This window comes from Clupea harengus, chromosome 15 (genome assembly GCF_900700415.2).
Source record: "Clupea harengus chromosome 15, Ch_v2.0.2, whole genome shotgun sequence".
Classification (NCBI taxonomy): domain Eukaryota; kingdom Metazoa; phylum Chordata; class Actinopteri; order Clupeiformes; family Clupeidae; genus Clupea; species Clupea harengus.
The window spans coordinates 13,888,683-13,903,068 of NC_045166.1; the positions used below are offsets into that span (position 1 = coordinate 13,888,683).

At 44.1% G+C, this 14,386-nt stretch overlaps 1 protein-coding gene across 5 annotated transcripts in view; it reads left to right on the forward strand.

Moving 5' to 3' along the window:
• LOC105909561 (MAM domain-containing glycosylphosphatidylinositol anchor protein 2-like) overlaps positions 1–14,386 on the forward strand; it is a 219,706-nt gene that overhangs the window by 59,085 nt on the left and 146,235 nt on the right. For all 5 annotated transcript variants that reach the window (XM_031581962.2, XM_031581965.2, XM_042709933.1 and 2 more), the window contains exon 2: positions 2,106–2,245. In XM_031581962.2, the coding sequence (XP_031437822.1) occupies positions 2,106–2,245 (140 nt within the window). The remainder of the gene's footprint in view (positions 1–2,105; positions 2,246–14,386) is intronic.

The window sequence follows — 14,386 nt, forward strand, 5'->3', positions numbered from 1 at the left end:
GCATGCTTAACTTCAAGGCATCTCTTGTTACGCGGTGAGGTGAAAGCTCCCTCACCTGCTCTGCAATTTATCTATCGCTAAGTCCCGCCCTTCAAATGCAGACGAGCCAATGCCAGCTCAGTCCCAGCTGCTCTCTGACATATTGACCTTACAACTCCATAGAGTGGGCTCAGAAATTGTGATTTTGCTCTGGTTTTATGGGGTTTTATAATGACCTAAGGTGAAACCAATTACAAACAATGTGCAGGCAGTAGATGCAACACTGATACGAGATATCCTGAGAGGCTAGTCAATGGGGTTTATTTTATCCCGTTTCCCAAACCAAAACAAAACCAGCCAAATGCCTCCTGTGGATAAAACAGTGTGGCAGGCCACACAGTCAACTCAATGTAAAGAAGATAAACATGTATGTTTACATTTGTTCTCAGATAAGGCAACATCGTGTATAATACACTTGTCACTAGTTAGATAGCTAAAGTTAGCTTATCGTCGCTATTGTTAATGCTAATATATTAAACTAATAAACGTAAGTCTACCTCTCAATGCCTCTCCAACTTAGTGAATTGAAGTCAAATTGATTACCTAAATTATGAATGAATTATCCTGATGTGCACGAACAATGCTGGTCTTGGATTTTGTTATTCGCTATGAGTGTGAGATGAGGCTTCTCCCTCTTGCATTGTGATCTGTAAACTCTCGCTTCCAATTTGAGCTTGTCAGCCACCACATGTAGCTTCCCATTTTGTATGGCATTGAATGAATTATGGGATGCCAGTGCTTCTGCTGTTAATGGAGGTTAATGGAGGCTGTGGTTGAGTCGATGCAGTACTACCAATGGATATGGCAAAGCTATCAGTATGATACTGACATTAGATTGATTAGATTCTACAAATCGTTATACAGTGCAAATGGAGCTTTTATCAGTGCTAAATTAGGATGTTTGCTGCATCACTATTTCATAGTGTGTGTGTAAGTATGTGTTTGTTTATTTGTTTGTGTGTGTGTGTGTAAGTAAGTAAGTATTTGTGCATGTTTATTTGTGTATGTGTGTGTGCGATGCATCTTTGTGTGTTTATGTTAATCTATGTGTGTGTTTCAAATATGCCTCGCTGTCCAGTAGGAGGGCTTGTAGTTGAATCACTGTGGGCCGTTTAGAGACCAACTGCCTCGGTTGGCTGTACCCACTGGCACATACACACACACACACACACACACACACACACACACACACACACACACACACACACACACACACACACACACACACACACACACACACACACACACACACACACACATACACACACACACATTTCACCAAGGCTTAGCGACGTTATGCCTCTGCACATGTCTTAGTTCTGGCAAAGAAGTACAAACATCTGTGAGCGCATGTTTATGTCTCTCTCTCTGTCTGTCTCTCTATCTATGTGTGTGAGCATGTGAGCGCATGTTTATGTCTCTCTCTCTGTCTCTATCTCTGTGTGTGAGCATGTGTGTGTGTGTGTTTATTTTCCTTCTGTTCTTCATCCTCATTCTCTCATTTCTCTCTCTTGTCTCTTCTCTTCTTTGTCTCTTCTCTCTCTTGTCTTTTCTCTTCTGTGTCTCTTCTCTCTCTTGTCTCTTCTCTCTATTTTCTTTTCTCGTCTTTGTCTCTTCTCTCTCTTGTCTTTTCTAGTGTTCAGAGGTTCCTGTAAGAGCAGGGCTGTTTGTAATGTTCATGGTGTGATGCTTTTAAGATCCTTTCTGTTCCTACCGCTGCTGCTGCTGCTGCTGCTGCTGCTGTTGCTGTTGCTCTTGTGATGAGGAGCAGTCAATAGCTCTGTTTACATTTGCCCGGCCTTTAGTTCTGATATGTTTCCCTGGACAAATAGGTTGAGCAGCATTCAATTACTGCCATTTGCAAATGACAAGGGCCGCAACCCCTAAGTGGATGTAAACACATTCATGTGTATTTATCTGTGCTGTTTATGAAAGGTCTGGGATGGCGATTCATTTTCGTTGGCTGACTGACCGCATTTGTATCAGAGTCAGCCTCTGTTTCGACACTGAGAGGTTTACCTCCTCATGCTACCTTCTGAACCCTGCTTGTTCTGGTCTCTCCACAGCGCCCCCTACTGTGCGGATCGTGCACTCAGGCCATGCCTGCAACGTGGAGGAGGAGCGCTACTCGGAGCGAGTCTACACCATCAGGGAGGGAGAGACCCTGGAGCTCACCTGCCTGGTCACTGGACACCCTAGGCCTCAGGTGAGACACAGGATGTGACAGCAAAACACATGAACTGCAGGATATCAGAACCTTTCATAGATCATCCAGACCACATGTAATGCAGATCTGACAGCAAGTATTTTGGCCTCAATATTGACTGCAAAAAAAACATATAACAAAGATTATTGAATACAATTGGACATATTCCTAAAGGCCATGTGTATAAATGTGTGGTACTACGTACACAGTTTGAATGTTATGCTGTGTCCTGAAAAGACCTCTCCAGCTCTGTTTGCCTTACCAAACACAACTCACAACACGCTAATCTTTCATCGTCTGTGCTTTGAAACCTATTCCCATATGGCAACGGCTTAATCAAACACAAACTCCAACTTCGGAGATCGCATGAGATGAAATTATCGCCTCGCTCGCTGTTTGTTTTGAGCGTCATTGACGCTGATCTCCCAAATTTGGACAATTACAACATTAAAGAGAACAGCAGCATCGGCCCTCTTAATTAATCTCCTGAAGGAGAGAAGGGAGGCTGCAGCTGTGCTCCTGTCGTCTTCCCCTTTGAAGATGGAGAAGTGCTGGGAGCTGCGGCGCTAATCCGCTAGCATCTTATTGCTCTTCAGAATTCTCCCCACTGAGTGTCTCTGCAAAGTGAACCAAACTTCCACAGCCCTATACTTAATGGGAGCACCAAGGTCAAGGGTCAAGTCCCAAGGAGCACAAATACGGATGAAACTTATACCCAGCCAGGACTGTAAGTCAGTGGGGATAAGTGTTTATGCAAAATGAATACATGTTACTGTAATGAAGCCTACAGCATGTTTATCTATTTATTGGACGTAATCTTCTCCCTTTTCACCCCATGATGGTTATCAATGAGTATTCGGGTCCAGTTACACTCTAAGGGCCCTAGTTTGGCAGCGAAAAATGGCTTGTGGTGTCAGCCTCTTCTGCACAGGCAGATTGTCTTGAATTCCAGCGATAAATTAGGAAGCCCGTGGAGACGTGGATTTTGGGTAAAGGTGTGGCAACATATTCTGCTCTGACAGGGAGCGTTTGAATGCACCAATCCCAAACCATCACTGCCCAAGTCTGGTGCATCTGTCTGGCAAAAAATATCACGTTTCCTTTATTGGAAGAGTGGCATATTATTCCTACATATTTCTGTATTAGCAAGGAAGCAGGGGCAAACCTGTGTTATGGGTAATGTAATTAATCTATCTTGGATATCCTCGGAGTTCACATATATCCTGCCAGGCTTTTAAAAATGAATAAAATGGTCGTTTTAAAGAGTTTAAAGGGTTCAATTTGGGTGAACCCCCTTGAAAGACTTGAGCGCCTGATAATGAAATGCTCAGTCAGCTGTAAACAAATGTCTTCCATGATGTTGTGGTACCCCAAGCTGCACTTAGGGTCCCACTTGGTCTAAAAGTCTGTGAATTGCCTTGGGAAAGGTCATATACATTAACAGGGCTATACAGGGCTTGCTCTAGGACACTGGGGAGGTGCTCTGGGGACTAGGGAGGTCAGACCATCTACTGATTGCAAGCTCAGGTGCAAATGGTTAGGCTAGTTTGGCACCTGAGCAATAACTAGTGCGACAGAGAGTTAAGAGTCAGAGAGAAGCAGGACTGACAAGGGGAAAGGTGCCACCAACACTGGGGGAAAGCCGGTGGGTTTACCTGTTGTTTGACTACCTTTGTTTGTAAAGTAAGAGTTAATAAAGGACGTGTTTTACTGAAAACACCCTTTTACTAAACGCTGGGCATTCACAATGTAAATACACAATAATGTAGAGACGTTTCTCACATATTATAGTCTAAAAACGAAATGCTGTGCCAGATCAGTGCATTTTCTACAAAATGTCGGAACGGAAGGCAGAAAGAGATTCCATCTAGGTTGGTCCAGGTGTTCAAATTCATCGACATAAACATGCATGCTAGCATGACATTTTAATTTAACATTTCAGCAGAGATGTAAGCTATACATTTTTCATTTCAGTGCCTAGCTCCAATGTTGCAAATGCGTTCCAATAGACGTACTTAAATCATTCATTAAATTGAATATGTATAATATTTCATACCTATTTGGACATTTTACATTCTAGGTCTAATTGAGATTCCAGGCTGAAAATGTTTAACAATATAACAGCCAGTTCAAAGGGATGTGACAAGGGCATTTTGAAACAGGTCTGACAAGCTACAATTGTCAACAAATGTATTTATTTTGAACAACAGAAAAAAATGTTTTAAAAGCAGTTTATTCCTTATAAAAAAATGCTAAAGAGGTATTGGGCGGCTTTAACCAAACTTTCACTAGTTATCTTCATCCTGGCTCCGCCCACGTAGTGACTTTGACCATACCTTTACTGCTTCAGTATCCGCCAGCTATTTTTGCCCTCAAAATAGGGCTCTACAGGTCATTTCTAAGTGTATATTTCAACTAAACCTTGCACACCACAGTAAGACATCGGTCCGGTAGCAGAATTGTCGGTGGTTTGTCTTCCTTCAATTTGCAGCTTATGTGAGGTCTTATTATACGGATTAGAATGCTGCAGAGTGTTCCACTGATTTGAATGCCCCACCCCAACGTTCTGAATTTATTTTTCGATAATGACCAGCAGACTATGCATTATGCCTTACTTAGAAATGTAATTCTGTTTTGAAATGCACTTACTTTGAGACTAATAGAACTATAATGAAATAAAGACTGAGAGGCTGAACTGGTGTAGATACAGGATCAGTTATGTACATACATGTTGTAGAAGATCCATACATGTTGTATTATTTGTTCGGCTCTGGCTGTTTTTTACTGATGTGTTGGTGTTTAGTATATTTATGTGTTGGTATTTAGTATATTTATGTGTTGGTATATACTGATGTGTTGGTGTTTAGTATATTTATGTGTTGGTATTTACTGATGTGTTGGTGTATAGTATATTTATGTGTTGGTATTTACTGATGTGTTGGTGTTTAGTATATTTATGTGTTGGTATTTACTGATGTGTTGGTGTATAGTGTATTTATGTGTTGGTGTTTACTGATGTGTTGGTGTATAGTATATTTATGTGTTGGTGTATAGTATATTTATGTGTTGGTGTTTGGTTAGGCTCAGTTTAGTATTTATTTATGTGCTGCTTACCTGTGTGGTAAAGAAAGTGCCGATGCACTCTCTTCCTCCTCCTCCTCCTCCCAGAGTTGCCTGCCTGTCTGTACTGCTGCGTTTGCCGTATCGGATAAATTAAACGAGACTTGTGTGTATCTGGGGAGTTGCCTTTGCCCGTTTACCCTAATTAATATTTAATTTCCCTTTGATCAATACACAGCCCATTAATTTGCACGCGCCTGTCCATGATGCTAATGTTTTATAGGTATTGATTGTTATATTTCCACTGAAAAGGTGAGGCCTCCTGAATTAGCGAGGCATTCCGGCACGCAATTTATCTCTGCTTACTGACAGGGGGAAGTCTCCGCTGATGTCTCTCCTGTTAATTAAAGTTTTAGAGGGAGCGTGAGGGGAAGATCAAAGTTCCCGCGCTCATCTGGCACAGGCGCCGCTCACTTCCCTTTGAGAGGAGATCATTACGGGAGCCACTCAGATCAGATCGCACGACTCCGCCGAGGCTTCGGGCTCGTCACTAAACCTGCGATGAGTTGCATGAGTGTCGGAACGTTCTGGAACAGATAAGAGAGTTCCTCATTAGAGACACTAGTGATGTTTCAATCACGAGAGCAAAGACCCATCTCAACACTGTTTCCTGCCATTGCCAGCTGTTGGCCACACACACACACACAAATTGTGTACATTGTAGTACAAATTAAAATTAAGCGCTAAAATTATGAATTTAAAAAAATAGACGTGACCTGCAGAATTGCAGTAATACAATAGGAATTAAAGCAGGAGTATTCAGTTTACCCTTACTTGAAACAGGAAAGACAAGTGGAAAGTGCACTGTGTCCTGGGGGGTATTCGTCGTAGCTCGCTAAGCGGTTTAGTGAGCTAATTTTCAGGCTAAGATAAAAAAACGCCCCTCTTTTTGGTTCGTGGAAGCAACTTTCGATAAATCACCATAGTAACATATCAATTAGCACTAACCTGCTCCAGCGCAGGCTAACTTAAGTGTAGCTGGATAAGCTTGCCACACCCCCGGAAAAAGGAGGGATCCCATTGACCAAGGACTGATATTAGATAGTTAGATTAGCGTAGGGAGAGAGTTCTTTGCGATCGCCAAGATCCATTATTCCATCATGATGAGTTCTTGTATGAGCGCTACCGATTCAGCCGACAAGGAATAATTAATTTACAAGACCTTCTCGAGTCATTTATTGCAAACACCACAGTCGAACATTGACTGTCTTGCGCTTTTTTGCGAGTGGTACATTTTTGTAGTGTCGGTGATGCGGAGAACAAAGCACTCATAATTATATGACAGTGTTATTAGTACACCATAGCATATCATTATTGTAGAAAATGATTTATGTGGACTCATGATAAGAATAGAGAGAAATACACACAATTTATTTTCACTGCTTCAATTTATTGCATTTATTATTAATACATTTACATTTAGTCATTTAACAGACGCTTTGATTCAAAGCGACTTACAAGGAAATGTAAAACTACACGGTGGTAGGAGGTGAGGGGAATCGAACTAGCAACCTTGCAGTTTCTAACTGTTAGCGGTGTCCTCTGTACTATATCACACTTACCGTTCCGGATTCATACATAGATATCACCGTATAGACATTCTCACACACCGCTTCGTCTTTTGCTCTCACAACGGTGGCGGTGTTGAATTTTGCCATGATTATGGTCTTGTATTCTTCATAAGCGTTCATGTTCATCTCCTGCTCGCCAGCGGAGAACAAAAGAGCCCTTTTCTTTGAGTTTAGAACCATTATACCGTTAGAAAATCATTGTTTTGGTGATCGACCTTTCCTGCCTTTTGAAGTAGGACGTGCACGCGCAATTGCCCTGATAAGTTTAGCCTGGTTGAAATTAACCACATGATTTGGAGGCGGATGAGCCGTTGACGAACCGATATTTGCTGTTCTCAATCAGCTCGCTAATGTTAACGGGCTAAAAGGACAATTAGCTTCAACCCTTACGACGAATGGGGCCCTGGTTTGTTTTGTTTGTTTTTCCATTCTATTTTTTTTTATTTTAAGTTTATTTATTTATTTTAGCACTAGTTTGCCCATAGACCATCATCTGACATCCCACAGATGTCACCCCCCTTCCCCCGATTATCCTCTCTCTCTCTCTCTCTCTCTATTTTTCTCTCTCCTCTCTCTCTCTCTCTATTTCTCTCTCTCTCCATCTTTCCTTCTTCTTCTTCATCCCCCCCTCTGTGCGGTGTTCTTTTCTGTCTGGTACTCTCTAACTAATTTAAGCTTGCCTGCTCTCCTCTGTAAATGTGTTGTCCCCCGATTACATGAAGGCTTCTGGCAGGTTTCACAACCCAAGGCCATTCTCTGATCTGGGCCGTATTTGAGCCAGATCGGGGCCGTATCTATTTCAGCCTAACGTGGCTGATTGGAGCAGGCTGTGCTGTGGGGAAGGGAGCCATTTGTGCCCTGAACTGTGACACGCTTGGCAATTTCAGCAGCGTTTAATTCCTTTCATGCCCATCAAGATGGGCACGTTTTAAAATACCCAGCCTGCCCTGGGGCACCTCGCGCAGACACACGACGGAGATGAGCCAATCACGTGGCAGCTTTTGCTCAGGGTGTTGTCCCTGCCACTACCAGTAGGGTGTCAGTTTGGTCATAAAGCACACACACTTATGCCAAAGTGCACGCGTACTCACACTCATGCGTACACTTATACACATATACGCAAGCATCCATATACACAAATTCTTTCGAAAGTATGCACATACACACAGAGATACACACAGAGATACACACTGATACACACACACACACACACACACACACACACACACACACAAGAAGGGAAGAGCCAAGGCAGTTTTCTCCCTCGTTCTCCCCTGCATTCATTTAATTGTCACATTAATCTCTGGGCCTGTCACTCATGATGCACGCAAGGGCCGCTGCCTGCTTGGCTCCTGCTGTAACCAGGTCTTATTATGGGATGCTCCAGATTGGGCTCAGCGGGGCGTGTTCAACAGGCGTGTTCCCGCGGCGACCGCGGGGGCAGATGAGCAGGCTGTGCGCTGGGAGCCTCTCTGGGCTGGGGAGAGTGTCAGCTGACAGGAGGTGCTGATTAAAAGCTGGACGGGAGCTGGACAGGTCTGCTGCCCTCCACTCCCCTCCCCCGCCGCGGTGGGGCCGCTCAGTGACACACACTCTTTCTCTCTCTCTCTCTTTTTCTCTCTCTCTCTTTCTCTCTCACTCTCTCTTTCTCTCTCTCTATCCATATGTGGTTCCTTGGCACTTTGGTACCACTCAGTAATAGCGCGTCACCACTTCCTGGAGCTAGTTTATGTAAATGAGTCCTTTTAGGAGTTGTTGTTTGACAGTCGAAGAATGCCACGCAGGATGCCAAAGCAGCACTTTTGGCAACACTAAACTTTTCTGTGTTCACTTCGAAACGTCTGTTAGTCAGCCAAAGCAGGCATACTAGACACGTGACGTGACATGGAGTGACAGGTTCCATGTCCCTAGAGGGGAACACTAGGCCCGTGCTGTGACCGGTTCCGAGTCTCTGGAGGGGCACTAATAGTTTTGGCATTGAGCCAATTCTCTCTGCTCTCTGCACGTGGAAATAATAGAAAATGTGTTGTGAAAAAATGCTGTTTTGATAATTATGCACTACATACAAATATATTTATGCTGAATCTGGTTAGAAATGGCACTGCCATTGCCTAATACAGCCCAGGCACTTGTTTAAGTAAACCTAGTCACTTGTTCTGTGAGTTTAATATCAGCTGTTAATATCATTAATGAAAAACACTTGCCAGTGGACCATGAAGTAGCCTATTGTCCTTGAAGGCAGGCTTCGCCACTCTGGTGCAGTGATGCCTCTCGTGGACCCTCCTCTCTGCACTGTTATGGCGTCAAGCGTGCGCCCAGTATAACAGGATGTAGACCTAAGATGTAACAGCTCTGAGTGAGAGCTTTACGAGTTCCTGTCATGGCGGCTAATTGAAGTGCTGTTGAAATGTGTAAATAGCCTCTCACGATGTGTATGAAGAAACCCTCAGGTAGAACCCAAGTTAGCCTTGGAATTTAGTGTTTTAGTGTTTTAACAACCTTTACTCCCTCTAATTGGGCCTTGGCCCAACTTACACATTTATTCATTCAGTCATGTACTCACACACGCCCATTCACTCTTTTATTTATTTATTCATCCATCCATCCATCCATCCATCCATCCATCCATCAATTCATTCATTCATTCATTAATTCATCCATCCATCCATCCATCCATTCATTCAATTCAATTATATTATATTTAATTTATATAGCGCCAAAACAATACAATTGTCTCAAGGTGCTTCACAGAACCCAGGGCCCCCCCCCCCACCCCTCTTTCCCTCAGGTACTTGTCGGAGGTCCAGCACACACACAAAGAAACATCACTGCCCTGTGTGTGTGTGTGTGTGTGTGTGTGTGTGTGTGTGTGTGTGTGTGTGTGTGTGTGGGTGCTGATGCACACACCCCCGCCCCTCTCTTGTGATGGCCTCTGGTGGGTCTCTTTGCTGTTTGTAAGCTGCTAGATGCCGTTGGTCTTCCTCCAGTGGCTCCACCATGTGTCCCCTCCACTGGTATAATGAGACCTCTGGCGTTATGGAGATTCCTCTGACAAGCCATGCGAAACGCTGAGGATGAAGCAATCACTTTGGGCGCTCATTAATGCAGAGATGTTGTGATCCAGACATCTCGGGCTTTAGCGAGGAGTCTAAACTAATACCACTCTAATGCCACTTTCCATTCGGAGCGAGGAGAAGCACTTGACTAATATGCCATTCAGATTAAAGACATTATGCGCTAACGCAAACAACAGTTGAACATTCTTCAGCGAATACCTCTGCAATTTATTGTCATCTTTACCGAGTCAACACAATAGGTGTATGTTTTTGTGGCCCTGATTATAAGCAGTTCTTCATTCTCAAACAAAAACCAGACAGGAAGTTCTTCATTCTCAAACAAAGCCCAGGCAGGAAGTTGGAAAAGATGCCTGGTTAGAGGGATGCTGTGATTGGTTTGTTTGTTTGTGTGACAAATGGCGGAGGTTCTGCCAGTCTCCATGCCAGTCGGCCCCAGAGGAAACACCATGTGCCAGTGTCAGTGGTCATGCCACCAGATCCGTGCCTGTTCGTGATCCGCTTGCCACTTCTCTGCGCTCCCCATTATGTCTGGCAAACCCTGCCCCCCCCCCCCCCCCCCCCGCCTGTGCGCACATAGCGACAAAGACCCAGTGAGGCAATTAGGAAGCAGTTGGCCATATTTGGGCAGGCCTTATCCCAGCAGGTAGTCTGGGAAGGTGATTTACTGTCCGATCGTGCTCCAGCATACACTGCCAAAGCCTTCACTGGCGCTCCCTGCATTTCAATTAGCCCTCCTCCTCCTCCTCCTCCCCGTCTCCGACTCAAAGCCCACGTTCCTCACGGACCGATGCAGAGATTTTCTCAGGGAAACAAATGGAATGAAAGTGGGGTGGCGTGCCTCTCTCTCTCTCTCTCTCCCCCGCAGAAGTAAATGTTGATTTTTATCTGCGGACAGCGCGGTGCGCATGGTGGTGACAAATGTGTTGTCATTGCGGTAACTTTGTGTACTTTACCGTCTGAGGCGCTGGAAGGAAGAAGTCTCTTCTGGTTAGGACATGCATTTGTTTGTGTTAGTCACCTTGCAGCACATTGCATCAGAGTCTATACGACCTCTTGGGGGGGGTTCATCGACGTGATGATGGGTTTGATTGGACAAAGTTATTACAGAGGGACCCAGACATGGTGAGAGGAGGAGTAAAGGAGAGGAGGCCGGCTGTGTTTGTCAGCTACTTCTTAATCAGGGTTCGGCTTACCCAGAGGAGTAGGCGGACAGATTTGGCTTTATTATACCAAAACAACTTCTTCAGCACTGGGCAGACTCTAACAACTGGACAAATAGATACTGCCAGTAAATACTTTTGTCAGGGTTAAGTAGATTAAGAGTAGGTGCTAAGTGTTATAAATACGCAGGTTGCTATTAGGGTGCTTTCACAACTACCTCGTGGTGGTCCGGTCCTTTGGACTTTTCGGCTTGGTCCGACCAAAATAGCAGGTGTGAAAGGTGCCTCGGACCATGATCTGGACCAGAAGACCAACATTTGATTCGACCAAAAGAGGTGGTCTTGGTCCGGATCAAACCGTGTCATGGATTGGTTTGTTTACAGTGTGAAAACACTTTTTGGATGGTTCAGACTTTCCGACCAGTTACAGGAAGTTGAGGCAGGCTATCGTTACCCATTAAACAATAGAAGAAGAAAAAGAACAGGAAGAGAAGTAAAGATGAGCCGTGGAAACACTTAAAAGTGAGAAAACTTACAACTTATTTTTCCGACAGGATGAGAGAGAGAGGATATGAGTGGACGGGAGAGCAAATCCACCTGAAGATAAAGATTTAGATATAGAACGTTGTGCAATGCCATCTACAATCCAATCAGAGTCAAGTATAGGGAGACGCAGCGCATGTAGGTGATGATGTCACGCAAAGTTATTTGGTGCGCTTGCAAAATTGCCATATGGAACCAAAAATAACCGGATCAAATGTGTACAGTGGAACAAAAACATGAACCTGGTTCGGATTTTGGGCTGGACTATCTGTTGTGAAAACGCCCCTTAGTTACAGGATCTAAGGCACTAAGGCCCTACGAAGTACCGAAAAGGTGGATTTGCACAAAGTGATTACAGTAAGATCTGTATGCACGAAGAGTCTGCGAAGCACCGATAGGCTGGTTTCGCACAAAGTGATTACTGTAACCAGGTGCAACACACACACACACAAAAAAGCTCTTCCTCTCCATGACCATAACACCACACACACACACACACACACACACACACACACACACACACACACACACACACACACACACACACATACACACACACACACACACACACATACACACACACATATGTATATACACACACACATACACACACACACATATGAACACACACACACACACACACACACACAGGAAGGGGGAAAGAGAGGAGTGTAAGCTGCTAATTCTGCTGGGGTCCAGATCCAGGGTTCAGGTGAACAGCACCAGAAACTGCTTCTTCTCTCCCCCTCTCCTACTCCCTCTCTTTATCTCTCTCTCTCTCTTTCTCGTTCTCTCTCTCACTTTTTCTCTCCCACTCTCCCTCTCTTTTTCGTTCTCTCTCTCACTCTTTCTCTCCCACTCTCCCTCTCTTTCTCCCTCTCTCTCTCCATCGGCCTTTCTCTTTCTTCATCTACCCCCTCCCCCCCTCCTTTCTGTGCTGTGTCTCTTCTGTCTGGCACTTTCTCATAACTAATTCCAGCTTGCCTGCTCTCCTCTGTAAATGTGCTGCCCTCTGAGGCCTCAGATCCATGTGTGTATCGACTCCGTTTGTCTTGAATTGATCGCAGCCTTGTTGGGTTGTTCTGTGAGAGAATTTTGTTATGCAATATTTTGACGTGTTGGCTGCCATTAGATTCTTTTTTTTGCATTGTTCTCTCTTTCTCACTGTGAGAGCCTGTGAACTTCCTGTTGCATTTTTAGTCAGAGCTGAAGGTAGAGACTATCACACAAGTAAGGACATCTCAGTTCTAGCCCACCTCAACAAATATCATCTGGTAGAGACAGTGAGTCAAATCTGTCTTTTTTTGTTGTTGTTTTTCTCTCTCTCTTTTTCTTTCTTTTCTCTTACCCTGTATCAACCATTGTCCTTTTCAGTTTAGTGTTCAGTTTTTTCTCCAAGAACAAAGAACCTGGCTCATGAGGTTCATGGCAGATGTGCACCAGATACACTCTTTTCTCTGTTAATGGGGTGTTATGTCCACCCTTCTCACTGATGTTCCCTTTCTTTGATCTCCCCTGACACCCATTTGATCATGAGGCCCAGAGCCATATGAAGGTGTGCGAAGAGGAAAGGATACACTGACCACTAATGGCCTTATACAGCTAGCTGTGCTATACTGGACCATAGGATATCACATTATACAGCTAGCTATGCTATACTGGACCATAGGATATCACATTATACAGCTAGCTGTACTATACGGGATCTTAGAATATCACATTATACAGCTAGCTGTGCTATACTGGTGATGGATCATAGGATATCACATTATACAGCTAGCTGTGCTATACTGGTGATGGACCATAGGATATGACATTATACAGCTAGCTGTGCTATACTGGTGATGGACCATAGGATACCGAAACATACACCTAGAATCTAGGCCAACCCTTAAGGGACAATTAAGAACATCAGAAACCCATTGGTGGACTTTAAAAAAAAAAAAAAAAAAAAATAGATACACACCCGCTCTGCCCCTGTCCTGCTTAGTTGGGCTTGGGGGCTGAGCGGGTGAGAGAGACAATGCCAGACACGGCAGGGAGGCTGTCCTGCCAGACCCGGTGGCGCACCTCTTAGTTCTCTCAATCCTGTGATGCTTTCCATCGACCACTTGGTAGATAGGTAAACAGATGCTAGTGTAAGACAAAATTACATAAACCAAACAAATCTAAACACATGTAATACCCCCCTAATCAACTAAACTGGACTAAAATCTAAATAATATATTAAATAATATTCCCTTACACCTAGCCAGGCAGCCCCTCTCCCTCTCTCTCTCTCTCTCCCTCCCTCTCCTCTCATATCACATTGCTAATGCTTATAATAATACTGATACTGAAATGGCCATATTGCCTACTGTAAATCTACTACCCAAAGGTATCTCCTTATCTGTTTCTGAAATAAATGTCTACTAACAAAAATGTTCTCTCTCCCTTGTAGCATGTTCCAATTGCTGATTGAAGTGGAAACATTGCTCCTCACCCCCACTACTCCTCAACTATGCATATAGACAGCCAAACTCTACCCACTCACTCTGTTCTTTTTCTTTCTCTCCTAATCCAGATTATCTTCGCTATGGGACGCTGCTGTAGTCTCTCCACCCGTTCTACCCGTAGAAACCCTCTGCCAATTGCACCCACCGCCACCGCACTGCCGTACACTTACTCTAC